Raw genomic sequence first — 19,908 nt, forward strand, 5'->3', positions numbered from 1 at the left:
AAAGGGCAGATAAGCGAAAGGTGTGTGTGGGGGGGGAGCCGTCCGCGCGCCCTGCGGCCGCCCCCTCCACGGAAAGAGCCCCCACCGAACGCGACTCCGCCAGGCCCCGAGAGCGCACCTCGGCCGCCCTCGCCCAGTTCCGTTCACCGATCCCCAGGCTTCGCCTTCCCGTCTACCGTCCCTCCCTCTCCCCTTAACGCGGCTGGAACTCGTCAGCCCTTCTTCCCAGCAAAACCAGCCGCCGCCGCCACCGGCGGGCCACTTCCCCTGGACGTTCGCCACTTCGGGGGGGTCCAGACTCAGCGAGCAGCCGCCTGCTCTCGGAAAGAGCCTCCTCCCTCCAGCGCCCCGAGCGGGGAAAAGATCCAAACTCTTTCTCTCTCTCGCCTTCCCCGATCCATTTATATAATAATCCCGCGTAGCCACAAGAGCTCGGGAATGGTGCCGGGAAGCTCGGGACTGCTGCCTCGTAAAAGTTGCATCCCTCGATCACAAAGATTTAACCAACCAACTCTCCCCCCCTTGAAAAAAGGATCAGAAGTACCCCACTCCAAGCGACTTCCGACGTAGGGCTGGGTTACAGAGAATCTGGCAAGTTAGGACAAGGGAAGGCTTCCCCGGTGTCTCCGCAGCAAATTCAAGGAGACGAAGGAAGAGAGCGAGTCCGGCGGACTTTTCCAGCCAAGCCCGGGGAAAACACAGTCCTAGGGCGGGGCCCCCTAAACCGACGCGGGACTCGAGGGAAAGGGGCCGCAGCCCTCCGCGGAAGCCCGCAGCAGGCGAGCGAAACCCTCGCGAGGGGGGGGGGACCCTCCGGAGTCCCGAGCGCCCCAGTTCGCCGGCGGACGGTCTGGGGAGAGGGGGGGGGCACTGACCTCGATGGGGCTGACGGGCGTGGAGGAGAGGGGCTGCAGGTATTCCGGGTGCAGGAGGTGTCCGCTGTGGGCGCTCAGCATCTTCAGGACCCTGATGGGGAGCCGGTTCGCCTGGCGCAGGGGGTCGTCCGGGGGCAGGTGCGAGAGCGCCGGGCACGCGGCTCCCGGAGACTGGGCTGCGGGAGGGCTGGGGGCCGCCGCGCTCTTGCCGCCTCCTCCTCCTCCGCTGCTGCTGCTGCCGCCGCTGGGCGATGTCCTTGCGTTAGATCCAGCGGGCGAACCGCTCATTTGGGGGAGCGAGCCGGGCAGGGCGGGGGTGGGGTCGGGCTGGGCTGGGGAGGGGGGGAGAGGGAGGAGAAGAGGCGAGCACCGCAGCGCGCAGACCCGGGCAGGGGCGTCGTGGCGACGGCGGCGGCGGCGAGGGCGACGGCACCGGCCCCAACGAGACGGGGGGGAAAAAAGCCTTCCCGTTCCCGGAGCCACACGTCAAATAGCTCGGATCTGCAGCACACTTCAAAGGCACCGGCCCTGCCCACCAATCGGGGACGTGCCAAGGCCCTCGGGGCGGGGCCACCGGCCGGTGGGGGGAGCTACACCGGGGAGGCGGAGGAGAGCTTAAAGGGCCCCTGCACGTCTCGGGGAACAGCCCCGGCTGCTCCCAGGCGGAGGAGGCGCGTTTCCAAAAGGCGCCTCTTTCGGGCGCTCCCCCCGCCCCCGTAGTGCAGATCGGGGCGAGGCCAGCTTCCCTGCCAGCCAAGCCGGGGGGGAGACGCACTCGTGGGGAAAGTTGGGATGGGCAGGCGCTTCTTCACCTACCTCGTCAACTCAATTCAGCGGGAGAGAGGAACTGGTGGGGACTCAGGCAAAATCTTCTAGCCCACTTTCACCACGGGGGGCGGGGGAGAACCCCCCCCCGATCCTGCCAGCCAAGCCGCTTCCCAGCGCCTCTCCTTCCAGACTTGCTTTCCCGGTGGAAGGGATGCGTCCCGATCCTGTCCCCGAGTAAGTCTGGCTGGCTGAGAGAAATCTACGCCCTGAGCCGGGAAGTCTCTGCTGCCGAATTGCGAGCCTCGATCGCCAGATAGAAACTCGCTAAGTGGCCTCGTCCGCCCGCTCTTCTCTCTCTCTGCCTCGAAAGCAGGGTGAGAACAGCGCCCTATCGAAATAATTTGGGCCGCAGCCTCGAGTCAGCTAAGTGGGTTCGCTGAATCGACCAGACCTCGTTTAATAGACCCCAAAGCTGTTCCTAATTAATCAAGCTGCTGAGAAAGTTGTCTGGCGGAGGCGACATTGTATGCCAGGATCTCAGAAGCTAAGCAAGGCTGGTACGTGGAAGGGAGGCCACCGAGGAAGACTCTGCAGAGGAAGGCAACCGCAAACCACCTCTGCTTCTCACTCGCCCTCAAAGCCCTTTGCTGAGGTCATCATGAGTCGGCTGTGACTTGATGGCACTTCATACACACACACACAACACACACTTGTCCAGCAACCATCCCAGCTTATGAACAAAGTTAGGGTCCAGTGGCACTTTAAAGACCAACAGAGGTTTATTCAAGGTATGAGCTTTTGTGTGCACGCACACTTTTTCAAATCCAATGGAATGGGAGGTAAGGTTCAAACTTATTTGAAAAAGTGTGCGTGCACACAAAAGCTCATACCTTGAATAAACCTTTGTTGGTCTTAAAGGTGCCACTGGACTCAAAATTTGTTCCACTGTTTCAGACCAACACGGCTGACCACCTGGATCCATCCCAGCTTATGTTTTAGGAGGAGTATATAGATAGATGATAGATATTTGAAGTTAAGAGCAGCAGTGCTGCTGGATCAGACCAGTTGGGTGGACTGGCCATTTAGCTTACTGGGGAAGTCCCCAGTGGGCTGCTGCCCTGGAGGCTCCCAAGTAGACAGGGCCAACCACAGACAAGCCCCGGCACCTCTGCTGGTCTCAGACCCTTCAGCAGCACAATCATGTCAGCTCACCAACAGGCGCACGGTAGGGGTTTCCCTCCTGCTTGGAGGATGACATGGATATGCAGAAAAAAATGGTTGTGTAAGTTAACCAGAGGAAAAGGGTGCTCCTTTCTTGAAAACAGACTGATGAAGAGTGAATATGGCCAAAGCGCATGCAATGTTGCGTGCTGGTCAAAGGGAGATGGGGAAGAGAAACCTGCTCCAGAGCTTCTTGAATCCTAGAATGGAGATGTGGTAGTGTGGAGTTCCCTTCCTATAATGACTCCTTGTGGGTCACTAACTTGTAATGAATAAGAGTCACTGGTGGGTCTAAACTCAAGAAGCTCAGGGCATACATGCTCCCCCCCCATTTTATCATCACAACCACCCTGGGTTGGCCTGAGGGATGATGACAGGTCCCAGATCACCTGGTGTACCATGGAAGAGTGGGGATTGGAACACAGATCTCTCCGGTAATACCAGAACAATAACAGCCACACCACACTCTGCCTTGTGTCTATTTCTTTTTCAGAAATGCAACATTAGGCCACTTGGGAGCCACATCAGCAGATGGAGAAACCGGGGATCAGAATGCTTCCTCCCTCATCCCAACCTTTTGTGTCAAATCGGTGTTAAAAAAATATACTACCATGACTAGGACTGTCAACAGCTTTCTGTTGTTCTTTCACAACTTGTGGTTCTTCCTTGTCACTCCTGTTTCTATGGCACAGATACCACAAAGCACAATGACAGTTCCTTTGATTAAGAGAACAATCCTAAGCAAGTCTAATCAGAATCCTGCTCAGGTTGATTTCAGTGGGGTCTACTCCCCCAAAAAACTGTTCTTAGCGTTGCATGGTAAAGGAAACAAATGCTGGGGTCTATGGAATCACAACCAGCCTTGGACTATGGAGCACTGTAGGCTATTCGTCTAGATCCTTTGCATACCAGATCCCACCCATAACCTCACAAATGTAATGGACTGGGCTATCGGGGAGAAAAACCACAGCCTGGCTCCTCTCCCTCATCCCGAGACACAGTTTCCATTGTGAGATGACAACTCCCCTTTATTGATTTATTTATTCTGGAATACTCATTTTGAAATGTGGTATTAAAATAAACAAAAATATAGGACCTGCCTTGCTGTTTCCCACTGTTACCAAACTCCTGGTCTATTGAACCCCAAAGGAACAATAATACCTTTATCTGGATGAACAAAGCATCACAAAGCAGTGAGCGGACTTTTGAGTTCGGCAGGGCTCTTCTTCAGGCTGATGCTGAACCTCCCTCTGAAAGTGTGTACATGTGGGGGAGAAAAGTATGCCACTGGTCATGAGGGAAGGCCGAGGTCTGTTGGGGTCATAAAATGGAATAGATGCTATGAAGGCTTAACTCAGATAGTTTGGGTACCTAAAAACGTCTCTGTTTGCTCCAAAACTCCTAAGCCAAGTTACATCTTTGCAGGGCTTTTTTGGTAGAAAAAGCCCAGCAGGAACTCATTAGCATATTAGGTCACACCCCTGACCACACAGCTCATTCGCATATTAGGCCACACCCCCATGTTACCAGAAGTGTGGTCATCCAACCACACCCACCTTTTGCTTCTTATTCTCTTTACCTTGTTTGTCGTCAAAACCCAGGGCTTTTTTTTGGGGGGGGGGACAGGAACTCCTTTGCATGTTAGGCCACACCCCCTAATTGTAGCCAATCCTAAAGTGCCTGTGTATTCCTGCCCAAAAATAGCCCTGCATCTTTCTAAGGAAGGAGGAGGAGGAGGAGATTGGATTTATATCCCGCCCTTCAGTACCTGAAGAAGTCTCAGAGCGGTTTACAATCTCCTTTCCCTTCCCCTCCCACAACAGACACCCTGTGAGGTAGGTGGGGCTGAGAGAATTCTTTCAAGAACTGCCCTTGAGAGAACAGCTGTGAGAGAACTTGTGACTTATCCAAGGTCATACCAGCAGCTGCATGTGGAGGAGTGGTGAATCAAACCCGGTTCTCCCAGATTAGAGTTTGCGCTCCTAACTGCTACACCAAACTGGCTCTCTGAAGTCAATGGGTTTGTGCTGTCAAAAAGCAGAGGTGATTCAGATGGATCTTTGGCACTAATTGGAACGCTGGAAAGCAGAGAACGGAAGGGGGGGAAGCAGTAGTCAAATTAATTGCAAAACTGGAGTGGGAGATTGATTTTAGGTGGTTAAGTGAAAGAGAACCCACACTGGATAATGTTATCTAATGGCTGGATGATGTTTCCTCCATAGACAAAAAAAATCCCAGTATTCCATGACAAAAGGTCACGTTGCTCATGTTCTAGGATCAAAGATGCAAACACCTTTATGGGTCAAGGAATAATGTCTTTGCCTTCCTAAGGAACTGTTTGGGCCCCCAGCTTTGTGGCTATAGTGAATCAGCACCAGCTACTGCAGAGGGATAGATGTGCAGCTATCTCACTGTAGGAATCTAAGTACACTGGCTGTCAGCCTCTCTGCAGAAGCCTATCAAATGGGAGGCTGGACTTTAAGAAGGCGGATGCAGCAAGAGAATTTCTGGGTCCAAGGAAATGAAAACTCACTTTATTTGACCATGGATACTGCAAGGCAGTATGAGATTCTTCAGGGCTGCTGGGAAAAAAGTAATCATAGGTTGCCAGATAATATTTCAGTGCAGAGATAGGATCTAGTAATGGTCAGGCAGATTGATGAGCTTTTCAGACAAGTGGAAAGCAGACATGAATGGCATAAGAAGTGCTGCTGTGGAAGAAGCAAAAGATATTACCATCAATATTTTGGGGTTGGGGCATCTCAAGGGATTGTCACAAGTCAGGCAGAGCCAGTGTACATACCCTGCAGGTAGCATGGGTCCAAATGCAAGAAGCCTAGTCAGGGGTTCAGTTCCAGAGCCAAGAAAGTGATTACCAAAGTGGTGTCCAAGAGGCATAATCAGGCAGTCCAACAGTTTCTCAAGAGCAGAGATCACAGAGCTGAGAAGTGAGGTCAAGAGCCAGTCTAGGAGTTCCACAAGCAAGGAAAGGTCTGGTGCCGTGGTCACAAAGTCAGCAGTGACTTGTTGCTTCCACACCTAACAGCCTCCCTTGGCTGGTTTTTATAGGCACATGCCTAATGGTCATGCTTGTACCCAGCTGCTCAGGAGTAATCCTGCAGTGGGGTACCGCAGGGATCAGTACTTGGTCCACTGCTTTTTAACTTGTTCATTAATGATTTGGAGTTGGGAGTAAGCAGTGAAGTTGCTAAATTTGCGGATGATACGAAGTTGTTCAGGGTGGCGAAAACCAGTGAGGATTGTGAGGCACTCCGAAGGGATCTGTCAAGGATGGGCAAGTCGGTGTCAACATGGCAAATGGGGTTCAATGTGGCCAAGTGCAAGGTGATGCACATTGGAGCCAAAAATCCTAAATATAAATACACGTTGATGGGGTCTGAACTGGCAGAGACTGATCAAGAGAGAGATCTTGGAGTTGTAGTAGATAACTCACTGAAAATGTCGAGAAAGTGTGTGACTGCAATAAAGAAGGCCAATGCTATGCTGGGGATTATTATGAAGGGTATTGAAAATAGATCAGCCAATATCATAATGCCCCTATATAAATCAATGGTGCAACCTCATTTGGAATACTGTGTGCAATTCTGGTCACCACACCTCAAAAACGATATTATAGCTTTGGAAAAAGTACAGAAAAGGGCAACTCGAATGATAAAAGGGTTGGAACAATTTCCCTATGAGGAAAGGTTAAAGCGCTTAGGGCTCTTTAGCTTGGATAAACGACGACTGTGGGGGTGACATGATTGAGGTTTATAAGATTATGCATGGGAAAGAGCAGGTAGAGAAAGAGGTACTTTTCTCCCTTTCTCACAATACAAGAACTCGTGGGCACTCCATGAAATTGCTGAGCGGTCGGGTTAGAACGGATAAAAGGAAGTACTTCTTCACCCAAAGAGTGATTAACACATGGAATTCACTGCCACAGGAAGTGGTGGCAGCTACAAGCATGGACGGCTTCAAAAGGGAATTAGATAAGCATATAGAGCAGAGGTCCATCAGTGGCTATTAGCCAGAAGGTATAGATAGGGACTCTGGGGCAAGTGATGCTCTGTCTTCTTGGTGCTTGGGGGGGTCAACAGTGGGAGGGCTTCTAATGTCCTGGCCCCACTGGTGGACCTCCTGATGGCACTGGTATTTCTGGCCACTGTGTGATACAGACTGGATGGGCCTTTGGTCTGATCCAACATTGGCATCTCTTATGTTCTTATGTTCTAACTACTCTGGCATCAGGCCAGAAGGCAAGCACTTTGTTGTCTCTTCTGTAGTTCTGTTCATAGCCTCCGTCTGCAGTGCCCTAAGGGTGTGGGTGATACTGGAGGGCTGGGAATGATTAACTTAGTTTCATGATCTGTTGAATCAGGGCTGGAGGGTGTCTGTGCACCAGCTGGTGGCTGTGAGTCCTGACAAGCCTGCAGTTTGTCTTCCTGCTTGCTGGCTTCTGCTGACTCAGAATTGGGTACATGGGGCTCCTCTTCTCCTGAGGAGTTCTCACTAAGCCATGGCTGACCCACATTGGGGTGGATTTCCACAATCATTTGGAAAAAGGGGCTGGTGCAACAAAGCCCAAGGCTTCTCAAAAATCAGATTCCTGCAGTCGTTTGAAAGATGATGATGATGATGATGAAGAAGAAGAAGCGTATGTGAGTTGCCTGGTTCTCTGAATGCTCTAAGACTTCTTGGACACATGTCCACAGGGTAGCTTCATATCACCTCCAAAGGAAGTGGTGAGCAAAGATAGGTGGCTGAGACATAGCATGCCTACGGCCAGGCAGCGCCCAGCCAAATCATCTGCAGGTGATTTCTCCACGTTAGCAACCCCTTTAAAATAATCTTGCAAATCCACAACACAGGGGAGTTGACGCATCTATTTCAAGTGGCATCCCCCTTTTCTGCCCAGCAGATTTCTGCAATATAGTATTCAGAATTACTTTGCTCATAGTCTGAACCCCAGAGCTCTTTGCCCCAGATCAACGTGCCTTGGGAAGTGTGGTCAAGTCTCAGCCGACTTACAGCAACCCCGCAGGGTTTTCAAGGCAAGAGATGAGCAGGCCCTGAATTTCCTTGGTGGTCTCCCATCCAAGCTCTAGCCAGGGCTGACCCTGTTTAGTTTCCAAGATCTGATGAGATCAGGCTAGCCTTGGCCCTCCCGCCTTACGCCAAGTCAAACTATTGCCTCATCCAACTCAATACTACCTGTATGCCAAGCAAGTCAGGTCACTGGCGTACCTGACTGGTAATGGCTATCTGACCGGTAATGGCAGAAGGGAGCATTTCCAATACCCATCCCCCATGATCCTTGGAGATGTCAGGGATCGAACCTGGGACCTTCTGCAAGCAAGGCATGTACATCACCACAGAGCCACGGCCCCTGCTGATTTCAGTTTGAAAGGAGCTTCCATGTGATTCTGTGCGATTGCTGTGAAGTATGCGGTTTTAAGAATCACAGCTTCAGTCAGACTGATTCCCATTTATAAAGGAAGCATTATATCAGACACCACAGACTGAACCAATCTGTCAGCCCGTAGGCACGAATGCTAAAGGGCGAATACATAGTACATTCAGGGTGATGTCATTGCTACAATATTAAAAGAGAAAATAAAAAAATCCGAGGCTTATCTGGAACAAATTACCCATTGAAACCCGCCTCTCTGATTGGCATGGCTTACTACTAACAGATTTATAACTCAGATTGTTTGACAGTTTCCCATTTCCTTTCATGTATTTCTAAGTGACGGCGTACAATTTGCCAGCGGAACACCACACGGCAATCGTTGGCTGCAGGGCCGGCCAGAATGGGAAGGAACACAGGCTTTCCAGGAGAGTTTTCTAACTGTGAGTAGACACTTTGCAGGCCTTGAAAAAGAAGCTTCCATTCCTGGGAAACAGGACTTTGCCTTCCCTGCTCTTTTCGCTTGTAGAATGCAAGTTTTAGGTTACAGCTACCTAGTTGGGGGGGGGGGGGGAGAAGGGAGCAAGCTGTATAATTAATCATATTAGATCCTGGCAGATGCTTTCGTTTGCAACAATGTTGCTATTATTAAGTGTATAGGGCTGCCCATTTCAGCCAGAGTCCACGTGCTCAGAGTTCTGGGAAGAAGGACTTGGCAGTCTTTCCCCTGAGCAGAGGAGGCTTGTCACATGGCATGCTTCAAGTACCACTTTCCCAACCACAATCAATCACTCCGCTTGTCAGATCTGTCAGTTCTACCTCACTGGGAGACCTTTCTCCCGAAAATGACCGCAAGCCTGATTCGAAAGGAAGGGAACGGCAAAAGGCGGGCACAAGGAGGCGGCTGCTTTTTAAACGGAGCCAGTTCAAGTTAAGAAAGGAAGCCGGAGCAGGAAAGGGGAGGAGGGAAGCAAAGGAGAAAACGCAAGGATTGCTTAAGAGTGGTTTCAAGCTGCAGGACAATAGCAACAGCAACACGCACACAAAGGTGGGGCCTCGGGTGGACTCACTTCCCAAGCCTTTTTCTTTTCAAAACAGAGAGACAAAGGAAAGCACAACAGTATAAAGAGATATGTTTACTCTTTTCTACATAGTAATATATCACAAAGGTTCTCCGTAGAGTTAAGGCACAGTGGGTTGGATCCTTCCAGCCTTTCTTAGTCACCATCTCAGATGGCTTCTGTCCATACGTGGGTCCCCTGATCCCTAGCTGGTAGGATATAGTCCTGAAAGTGTGGAACACTCTCATTTCCAAATCTTAGGGTCAAGCAACACATGACATGGAGATCTGTGACTGGATCCCCCAAGGAACAATTTTCTCCCAATACAAGAACTTGTGGGCACTCAATGAAATTGCTGAGCGGTCGGGTTAGAACAGATAAAAGGAAGTACTTCTTCACCCAAAGAGTGATTAACACATGGAATTCACTGCCACAGGAGGAGGTGGCGGCTACAAGCGTGGACAGCTTCAAGAGGGAATTAGATAAGCATATGGAGCAGAAGTCCATCAATGGCTATTAGCCACAAGGTTTAGATAGGAACTCTTGGTCTGAGGCAAGTGATACTCTGTATTCTTGGTGCTTGGGGGGGGGCAACAGTGGGAGGGCTTCTAGTGTCCTGGACCCACTGATGGCACCTGGTATTTTTGGCCACTGTGTGACAGAGTGTTGGACTGGATGGGCCATTGGCCTGATCCAACACTGGCTTCTTTTATGTTCTAACTGAGCTGTAGCACAGGAAGGAGATATGGATTGGGGCCATAGTATTGAGTAGTCTTGCCAACCTCCAGGTAGTACCTAGAGATCTCCCGCTATCACAGTTGATCTCCAGACAATCAAGATCAGTTCCCCTGGAAAAAATGGCTAATGTGGAGGTTTGACTTTATGGCATTATATGCTGTTGAGATCCCTCCCCTCTCCAAACCCTGCCCTCCTCAGGCTCAAACCCCCCCCCATCTCCAGGTATTTCCTAACCCAGAGCTGGCAACCCTAGACTGCTGAGCAATGTTTTTTTAAAGTGTGTCCCCCACCACCACTACTTTCCCATACAAAACTGTCCCACCAGGGCTGCTTTTAGGCCTGTTAGGGGAAAAAGACACATGCCTGTCTTTTTTCCCTCATTACCAACTTGGGGGGCGGGCGGTGATGAGGAAAATGAGGTGTGTGTGTGTGTGTGTGTGTGTGTGTGCTGGGGAGAAAGTATTTACCACCTTCTCCTGCACTGCAACCCTGATACATATCAGCTTTCCCCTGCAGCTGCTTTTTGATAATAAATTCCATGCAAGATTTCCATTTATTCCTCCACAGCATAACAGTAGCTATATTGATTACAAAGAAGTGTCTGGGAGAGAATCAAATGGAGCTTGGCTAGTTGTGTTCACAGTATCCTCACTGAGGAGCCAGGGTGCTACTGGGTTTTAGAAGCACTGTCTCTCTTCAGCAGAGGAGACTATAAGTGACAATATAGCTGGATTCAAAGAAGTTCTTTAAAGATATAATAGCACAGAAGATGTTCTCTCAAAGATGATCAGGGCAGACATTCTCTCGTTGACGGTAACATTAAGTTCTGGCATCTGAAGGTAAGCATCTATGTCTGAGTTATTATACATTACCTCTGCAGTGTCTCATGCTAGTCGCTGTCAGAGAGAAGATGCCAGTGTTAAGGGCAGCTTTATACCTTTCTGAGTCCCAAAGGCAAAATGTTAAACCAGATCCTAAGAGTTTCTTCATGTGACAAACCCTCTGACACATTTTGCTTCACATTGAGGTTTGCTGCGTCCTATTGGGTCTCTGTTTCCCAAAGTTCCTTCCACTAGCCAGCTATCTCCGTCCTTCCTTCCTTCCTTCCTTCCTTCCTTCCTTCCTTCCTTCCTTCCTTCCTTCCTTCCTTCTAGTTTATGATTCTTCCCTCCTCCAGTTTATCCTCACAACAACTCTCTGAGGTAGGGTTTATTTATTTATTTATTATTTTCAATTTGTATCCCGCCTTGTCAGAGAACTGGCTCAAGGCGATGAACAAACATTAAAAGCAATAAAACAGTAAATACAATAAAATATACATAAACAACTACCTAACATCTTAAGATTCTAACAAGAGCAATGCTTCAGCTCGGGGTTGAAGATTCCTGGAGATTTGGGAGTGTAGCCTTGCGAAACATGGTTTGGGGAGGGACCTCAGTGGGGTATAGAGTCCACCCTCAAAAGCTCCCATTTTCTCCAGGGAAACTGATCTCAGATACCAAAAAGAACTTTATAAAGCCCCTTGTTTGGGTTAAGGATCCCCAAAGGAGGCTCAGCGTGGTGGCTGCGAATGAAACCCATAAGACACTACCAGAGATTTTATTAGTTTTTATAGATTCCACCTGAGTGTTCATAGTTGCCCAGTAAATTTCATGGCAAGTATGACTCTGAACCCAGGTTTCCCCAGTCACAGTCCAACATTCCAGCCATTGCACCACACTGGCTCTTGCAAAGACATCATTTCCAGTCCTTGCCTACCCAGCAGTTTGTGTGTTTGCTGAAAGCATGTGTGAGAATAATTAAAGCACCATTGTATTGATGACTTTCAGGCTGAAGCCGAGGCCATATTTCTTTCTAAATAAAACTGTCTTAACTGGTGAACAAGAGGAGAGCTAGTGAAGCATTAGCAGGCATCACCACAGACCTGTTACCAGTCTATTGACAGCAGAATGGCAGGTTCAGACGAGTGTTGGCAGGAATAAAATGCCATTAAATGATCAAAGGGGATGAGGAGTCCCGTCTAACAGACCGATATTATGGGGAATTACGGTATTTGATTGTTGTTTTCTTTTTCATGTACCTTTCTGCCTTCCCAAGCAACAATAATTTTAACTATGGATTCTTTGGGGACAAGGTCTTTGGGGCTTGGGGTAGGAGGGGACTATGTGGAGCATATGAATCAAGAAAATAGCATGGGAGACAGATTACCCTTGCCAGCATGACAGTCCTGATCAGAATTGCCCCTCTTCCCCCACGCATATATATTTTTAGCTTTTACACTGTGCCATCAATGTTCCCTCTAAGCTGTGGAGTCTTGTGAGCAAAAATACTACTTTGTGAGCTACTGGCATTAAAGTTGTGAGCAAGTGATTTGGCTACTGCATAAATTAGTTTGCTCTGGAGCCATCCTTTCTGAACTAAGACAAAAATGTGTGGGCTGGAGATGGCAACCAAGGCTGCTAAGAGGGCTTTCTATGCGGCCACGATTGCATCCGCCAGCTCACACCCAGCCCAATTGTTTAGAACAATTCGGTCATTAACAGCACTGCCACAGATCAGGCAAAACTCTAGGGAATTGGATATTGGCCGTGAGGATTTTGCGAGCTATTTCACGGATAAAGTCTTGGCGCTCCGCCGCGACCTCCCCGCCACAGTTGAAACAGTGAGTGAACTTGAGGCCCCTTGCGCATCTCCAATTATTGGTTTGGATTGTTTCAGCCCGCTTAGCCTGGAGGAAGTCGACAGATTGCTCGTATCTGTGCACCCAAAACGTTGCAGCCTTGATCCGTGCCCCTCCTGGCTCATTAAAGCGGGCCACGAAGGGTTTCGAGGTGCCCTAAGGGAGATTGTTAACAAGTCCCTTTCGGGGGGCGGTTCCGTGGGGCACTCAAGGAAGCGATGGTCCGCCCACTCCTGAAAAAAACATAATTGGACCCGACCGATTTGGCTAACTATCGGCCGGTGTCCAACTTGCCCTATTTGGGCAAATTAATTGAGAGGGTGGTGGCGGTGCAGCTACAGGGCTTTCTGGATGATGCTTCCACTTTAGATCCCTTCCAGTCCAGCTTTCGCCTGGGGCATGGGACAGAGACAGCATTGGTCACCCTAACTGACGACCTCCAGTGGCATCTGGATCGAGGCGGTCAGCCGTGTTCGATACGATCGACCACCAGCTGCTGACCCGCCGCCTCACCGATGTGGGGCTTGCCCTTCCATGGCTTGCCTCTTTTCTCCAGGGTCAGGGACAAAGGGTGGTGCTCGGGGAACAGCAGTCCCGCAGGCACCCACTTGAATGCGGTGTGCCTCAAGGGGCTGTGCTTTCCCCGATGTTGTTCAACATCTATATGCACCCCCTTGCCCAGATTGCTCAGAGGTATGGGCTTGGGTGTCATCAATATGCAGATGACACCAAGCTCTATCTGATGTTGGGTGGCTGGTCGGACTCCAGCCCAGAAGACCTAAACCGTGGCTGGTTGGCTTAGACTGAGCCGGCTGAAACTAAACCCAGCGAAGACAGAGGTCCTGTGTCTGGGTTGGGGTGGTCGTAGAGTGGGGTTCCCTCTCCCAACCTTTGATGGGATGCCTTTGGTGCCAGCGTCGGAGGTTAGGAGCTTGGGAGTGCGCCTGGATTCCTCCTTAACTATGGAGGCCCAGGTGGCAGCCACTTGGCCTTTTTCCATCTTTGGCTGATTCAGCAGTTGGTCCCCTTCCTCGACCGCGGTGACCTAGCTACAGTGATCCTCGAGATTAGACTACTGTAATGCTCTCTACATGGGGCTGCCTTTGTCGCAGATTCAGGAACTGCAGTTAGTGCAGAATGCTGTGGCCAGGCTTCTGATGGGTCTCCCTAAATGGGACCACATCTGACCTGTGCTGAAAGTGCTGCACTGGCTGCCAGTAGCATTCCGAATCCACTTCAAAGTGCTGGTACTTACCTTTAAAGCCCTATATGGCCAGGGTCCAACGTACCTGAGGGACCACCTTTCCTCATACATACCCCAGAGAGTACTACGGTCGGGGGCCCAACATCGTCTTGTGATTCCAGGCCCCTGAGAAGCCAGGCTTGTGGCAACCAGGGCCAGGACCTTTTCGGTGGTGGCTCCTACCTGGTGGAACGAGCTCCCAGAGGAGATCAGGGCCCTGCGGGACCTTTCACAGTTCCGCAGGGCCTGCAAGATGGAGCTCTTCCACCAGGCTTTTAATTAGGAGCCGCCACTATCACCTCCACTAACGACAGTGAGGGACGGCCCAATATAAAACTTTTACAGTACCGTGATGGACCAAAATGGGCTCTGGATTAATATCCCCTGGGTTAATATTCTCAAGCCTTCATCTTGATTTGACTGAAGCAATAATATTACTGAGCACTATTAATGTTAATCTGAATGTTTTATTTTGATTTTAATGTTTATACTGGCACTTGATGCCCTTGTTGTGAGCCACCCTGAGCTCGCTCACGGGGAGGGCGGGATAGAAATGTGAGAAATAAATAAATAAAATTAAAAAATGTGAGCTAGCTCACACTAACTCATCTTAGAGGCAACGCTGTCCACCACATAATCATAGATCACCCAGGTCACATCTAGATTGCTAGAAGGCTGTAAAAACCCCCCCTTCTTGCAAAGAATCCTTTAGGGGACACTGCTGTATGCCGGGGAGGCGGACAGGCATATCATGATGAATACCACTAGGGCAGTTTGAAAATAATACATGGAATCCAGCAGACAACATCAGCACTGAGAGTGGGAAGTAGTTGATCAAAGGACCAGGAAGTCTCGCAGGAAGTGTGCAGGAAGAATGCCCTTCCTGAGGCATGTTGAGATCAGACTGGTAACAGAAAGGGCCTCGTCTGCCATAATAAATTATCTTTCTTAATGAAACATGGAATATTTCTCTGAAAGCAGCGGCCCAGCTTTCACAACAGGATGCCATGACACATGAGCTGAAGCTTTATCGTACTGTGTCTTTCGCAGACAGGGATCTGGCACTGGAGTGGACACTCTTGAAGCAGCAATTTCAAGAAGATGGGTTAGACTTTTATGTCACAGTATTAAAAACATGAAGTACATGTCGCCTTGACGGGCTGCAGCTGCTCTGACTGTCCTTGTTTACCAGGGTCTGTCTGAGTTTTCTAGTACCTGTCCCTGCTTTTGTAGTATCTGTCTCTGATCAGTCTTGGGAATGCCTTTTAAGGATGAATTGTTCAGATTCTGCAAATGAGAACTGCTAGAGTTTCACTGTTAGAGTCTAACTCTTCACCCTAAGTCTTTAGAAGTTAGGTCTCTGAGTGATGGAGCTGGTGGATCAGTCCTGTCTCTGCTGTTCTTACATTCAAATGCATGCACATGAACACCAAGGCACCACGGAGCACAGTCTGCCATTGTATACACTGGGATATTCTAAATTGTTGGTAGATAATATATTATAGGGCAATTATAGTTTTCTAATAGGTTTTGATCTGGAAGAACAAATGCAGTGTTTTCTGTTAAATTAGTGGAGAGCAAGGGAAGACAGAATAGATAAATACAGCAAACAGTGCAAGTGTCGCTCTTCTGTGAAATATCGGAGGACCCAGAACTGAAAGTCAGGCTGGGCCCTCCTTTTGAAAAGCAGTAGACTACTCTCCACTTATGTCCCCAATGGAAGCTCATTATGACAAGAATATGAGGAATAAAAGTGATTTTGTAACATATGGCAACATGGTAAATGCTCAGGGGAAACTCAAATCCTGCCAAGACATTAGAGATGAAGGAAGAATTGCTGGCTATGCGCTGTAACAATAAAATTCATTCATTGAAGAAATTAATATTCAATGGCTGTTATATCACCAATCAGATTCAAGATTAAAGAAGATTATCAGCAGGCAAGGTGGAATTTTAAGAGATATGACTGAGTTTGAACAGCTGATTACAAAACAAAAAGATCATCTGTTGTGATGGATATACACATTAATTACTTCAGTTAAAAACAGAAGTGAAAAAATGTATGATTAAATGGATGCAGAATTTTTAGAGGGCAAATACCAATGCATTGATGGGAACAGTTATGGAAAAAAGAAAGTAAGTTTACAGCCAGCAAGGCATTAAGAGAAAACTGATATAGAATGTTCTTCAGATGGTATATAACTCCCAAGGATATTGAGAAAACAGACAAAAATTACAAAGGAAAATGTTGGAAATGCCAAGATATAGATGGAACCTTTTACCATATATGGTGGACTTGTAAAAAAAGCAAAAAGATATTGGAAGGAAATACATGGAAAATGCAGAACATATTAAAATTAAGCTAAGAACATGCTATTTGGAATATTGCCCAACAAATTACCCAAAGTTTTGGAAGAGGTATTCAAACATATGGTAACAGTGGCTAGAATAATCTGTGCAGCAAAATGGAAATCAGACATCTGCCCAAGCTTAGAAGAATGGTAAAATAAATTTGCTGATTATGCAGTAATGGCAAAATTAACAATCTAGTTGAGAAATAGATCAATTTCGAAATGTGAGGAGAGATGGAGTGTCTATTATGCAAGCAGGAGATAAATCTAGCATGAGAAATAGTTTAAAAATTGTATATAAATACCTTGACCTGGATAGCCCAGGCAAGCCCGATCTTGTCAGATCTCGGAAGCGAATCAGGCCGGCTCTGGCAAGTACTTGGAAGGGCGACTCCAAGGAATACCAGAGATGGGATGCAGAGGCAGGCTAATCAAACCATCTCTCTGAAAAATGTCCAGGCCCCTAGTAGGGGTCGCCAGAAGTCAACCATGACAAGCACACAAACATACACACTCACAAATACACACACAAAGGGTCAGTGGCATGGCATACCTGCCCCTCTAGCAATGCTGCTACCTAACTATGCATCGCTAGGCTTTCCCTTCATCTTGCGCAAGAATTATTATTGCACAGCCCAAAGCAGTTGCATTAAAATGCAGATATAAGTGGACGCTGAGCCTTCTTCCACAGTTAGCAAGAAAGCACCTAAAGCAGCACTCTAGGATCTATTCGCTGCAAGTTTATCCTGTCTTTTCTCTAAGGAATTCACAGCTGTATTCAAAGATCATGCTTCCTCACAGAACACCTGTAAGGTGGGCTAGTGTGGGGTGGAGGTGCTTGGCTCAGATCATCCATTCCTAGCTGGGCAGGGATTTAAATCTGGCTGTCCTAGGGCCAAACTAGATGATGCATCTGTCATGGATTAAAACAGACATTACATCAGGTAACCAACATCCCCAATGCACTGGGGATAGACTTGGTGTGGGAGCATGATGCAGGGGAGGGACGATCCAGCTTTATCCACTGCCCTATGTTCAGGAGTCAAATGGCTGCAGGGAAGCCTTTTTTGCCCCAGTGTGGAGCTCCACATGCTATAGTCAGTGTACGTGGAGCCCCACGGTGGGGCAAATGGAGTCCTTGTTTTGGCTCAGGAAAATGGCACACGCCCCCTCCTCCACCTACATTGCATTCCTGAGACAAGCCAGGCCCCAGTGCATTGGGGAACATTATTTCCCTGAGGTAACTGTCTGCAAGTTGGGATGGGAAACCTCAACCTGATTCATGGCAGATGTATTATCTAGTTTAGCCCCTAGACCCTAGCCTGCCACTCAAAGTGCTCCACCGCACTGGCTCCCACCAGTGGAGGGTGGTCCTTGCATTGTGTCCATCAGGTTAAGTACATATCCCTGACTTTGTTGGAAGACATTGCACACACACACACACACACAGAGAGAGCTTTCAAAGAACCAAGAATGCAAAAAGCCAATGCTTTGGCCCATATGTATTGAGAAAACATGTTGCTTCTGCCGATGGTTAGTTTTCTTCCAGAGTCAGGGGAGCGGCCACCACAGAAATCACTTTGGGAAGGCAGTGTTACCCCTTTATCAATCACTACTGACACATTTCCTGTGTTTGTGACTCTGTGGACAGCTCTGTTATTGATGGACTTTTTCCAGTAGTCCCTTGCCTTCACTTACAAGCTTGTGTTTCTTTTCTTTCAACTCTTAAAAAAAAAAAAAAAAAAGATTGGTTATCGTGGTGGTGCGGGTGGGGGAAGGGAAGGTTGTCTTCTGAAAGCACTTTTTGTGGAATGACTTTAAATTGCTGGAACGAGGCCAGAAATATGTACAAGGCATGACGGACACCCTAATCTGTGTGTTCAACAAGGGAATCTGGCCAGTGTGTAATTACAAGATGCTGAAAGATCTTAAACGCAGGAGAAAAACAAACTTCTTCGTCAGCCTGAATTGCTTTTCTCGATTTGCAAAAATGTGTGTGGCTATAAGCATGAAGAGAATGTTGGGTTGCCAGGGCCAGATTTGGAGAGGTTAATTATATGTTCAAGAGTAACACAGGATAGAACATCTCTCCATGGATAGCTTTTCCCATCAGATTGCTGCACTGTTGGGGGAAGCTGCAACTTGTTCAAATGAGAATTCTGAATGTCTCTTAGGGTTGCCAGCTCTGGGTTGGCAAATTCCTGGAGATCTGGGGTTGGAGGCTAGGGATGGAAGAGTTTGGGGAGGGGAGGGACCTTAGCAGAGGATAATCCCATAGAGCCCAACTTCTAAAGCACCCATTATTATTATTATTATTTATTAAATTTATGAATTGCCCAATCCCTGCTACTGTAGGGCTCTGGGTGATGTACAACACATTGTAAAAACATTAAAACCATAAAATAAGTACATAAATAATTGTAATTCAGCGATCAAAAAAGATCGTGGTGAAATTCAGTTCCAGACTGCGGCCACCTTGTGGGTATTGGGAAGAAAAATAATGGGATGGAGAGGAGGAGGAGGGCGCCAGCCAAGATGGAAGCTGTTGCTGTCCTCAATGGAAGGCCTGGTGGAACATCTCTGCCTTACATGCCCTGCGAAATTGCATTAAGTCTTGCAGGGCCCTGATGTTGTTTGGAAGAGAGTTCCATCAGGTTGGGGCCAGGGCTGAAAAGGCCCTGGCCCTGGTCGAAGACAGCCGGTTGTCTTTGTGGCCTGGGATCACCAGCAGATTGCTGTCCAGAGTGCATAGTGCTTTCCTGGGGACATACCAGAGCAGATGATCCCGCAGATACATCAGGCCCTAACTGCTCAAGGCCTTAAAGGTCAACACCAAACCCTTGAACTTGACTCAGTAGTCCATTGGAAGCCAGTGTACCTGGCACAGTACAGGTTGTATATGTGCCGTCCGGGAGTGAGCTATGCCATCTGGAGATCAGTTGTAATTCCGGATGACATCTCCAGGCCCCACCTGTCTCACTTAGCCTTTGGTCCCCTCCCAACTGTTTCCCACTCTGGAACCTGATCATTTTCACTTTGTTCCTGTCTTCCTCATTTCCTTCTTTGAAATGTTCAACTCACTGTTGGAAAAGGAAGCTGCTTTCTCTCTTTCATTTAAAAGGTTCAGCAAGTCAGGGCCTAGCACAACCCTCCCATTTCCCTACTTCCCAAACACGATGGCCAAACTACAAGGGATGTGGAAGATCTGCAGACACATCTACTGAGGTTTTTAATTTTAATTTTAAAGCAGTAGTGGGGCAGCTAGAAAGCTAGCCAACATACAAGTTTTCCCCAGCGGGGCTAATAGCCCCATGAGGTCTATTTCAGTCATAGGGCTGCCAAACTCCAGGTAAGGCCAGAACTTCTCCCAGAATGAAGAGCCTGATCTCCAGACTACAGAGGTGAGTTCCCTTGGAGATAAAATGACAGCTTTGGAGAGCGGAGGCATTATACCCCACTGACCTCCCTCTGCTCCTGAAACTCTGCCCTTCCCAGGACCCACACCCAAATCTCCAGGAATTTCCCAGCTGAGAGCTGGCAACCCTGTTGAACAGTGCAAAA

At 48.5% G+C, this 19,908-nt stretch overlaps 1 protein-coding gene across 1 annotated transcript in view; it reads right to left on the reverse strand.

Moving 5' to 3' along the window:
* Positions 1–1,205, reverse strand: part of ZNF703 (zinc finger protein 703) — a 3,774-nt gene extending 2,569 nt beyond the window's left edge. The window contains exon 1 of the mRNA XM_015418602.1: positions 876–1,205. Coding sequence (XP_015274088.1) covers positions 876–1,163 — 288 coding nt within the window. The 5' untranslated portion in view covers positions 1,164–1,205. The remainder of the gene's footprint in view (positions 1–875) is intronic.
* Positions 1,206–19,908: the final 18,703 nt, after the last annotated feature.

Source organism: Gekko japonicus, unplaced genomic scaffold (genome assembly GCF_001447785.1).
Source record: "Gekko japonicus isolate JY-2015 unplaced genomic scaffold, Gekko_japonicus_V1.1 scaffold419, whole genome shotgun sequence".
In the NCBI taxonomy this organism is placed as follows: Eukaryota; Metazoa; Chordata; class Lepidosauria; order Squamata; family Gekkonidae; genus Gekko; species Gekko japonicus.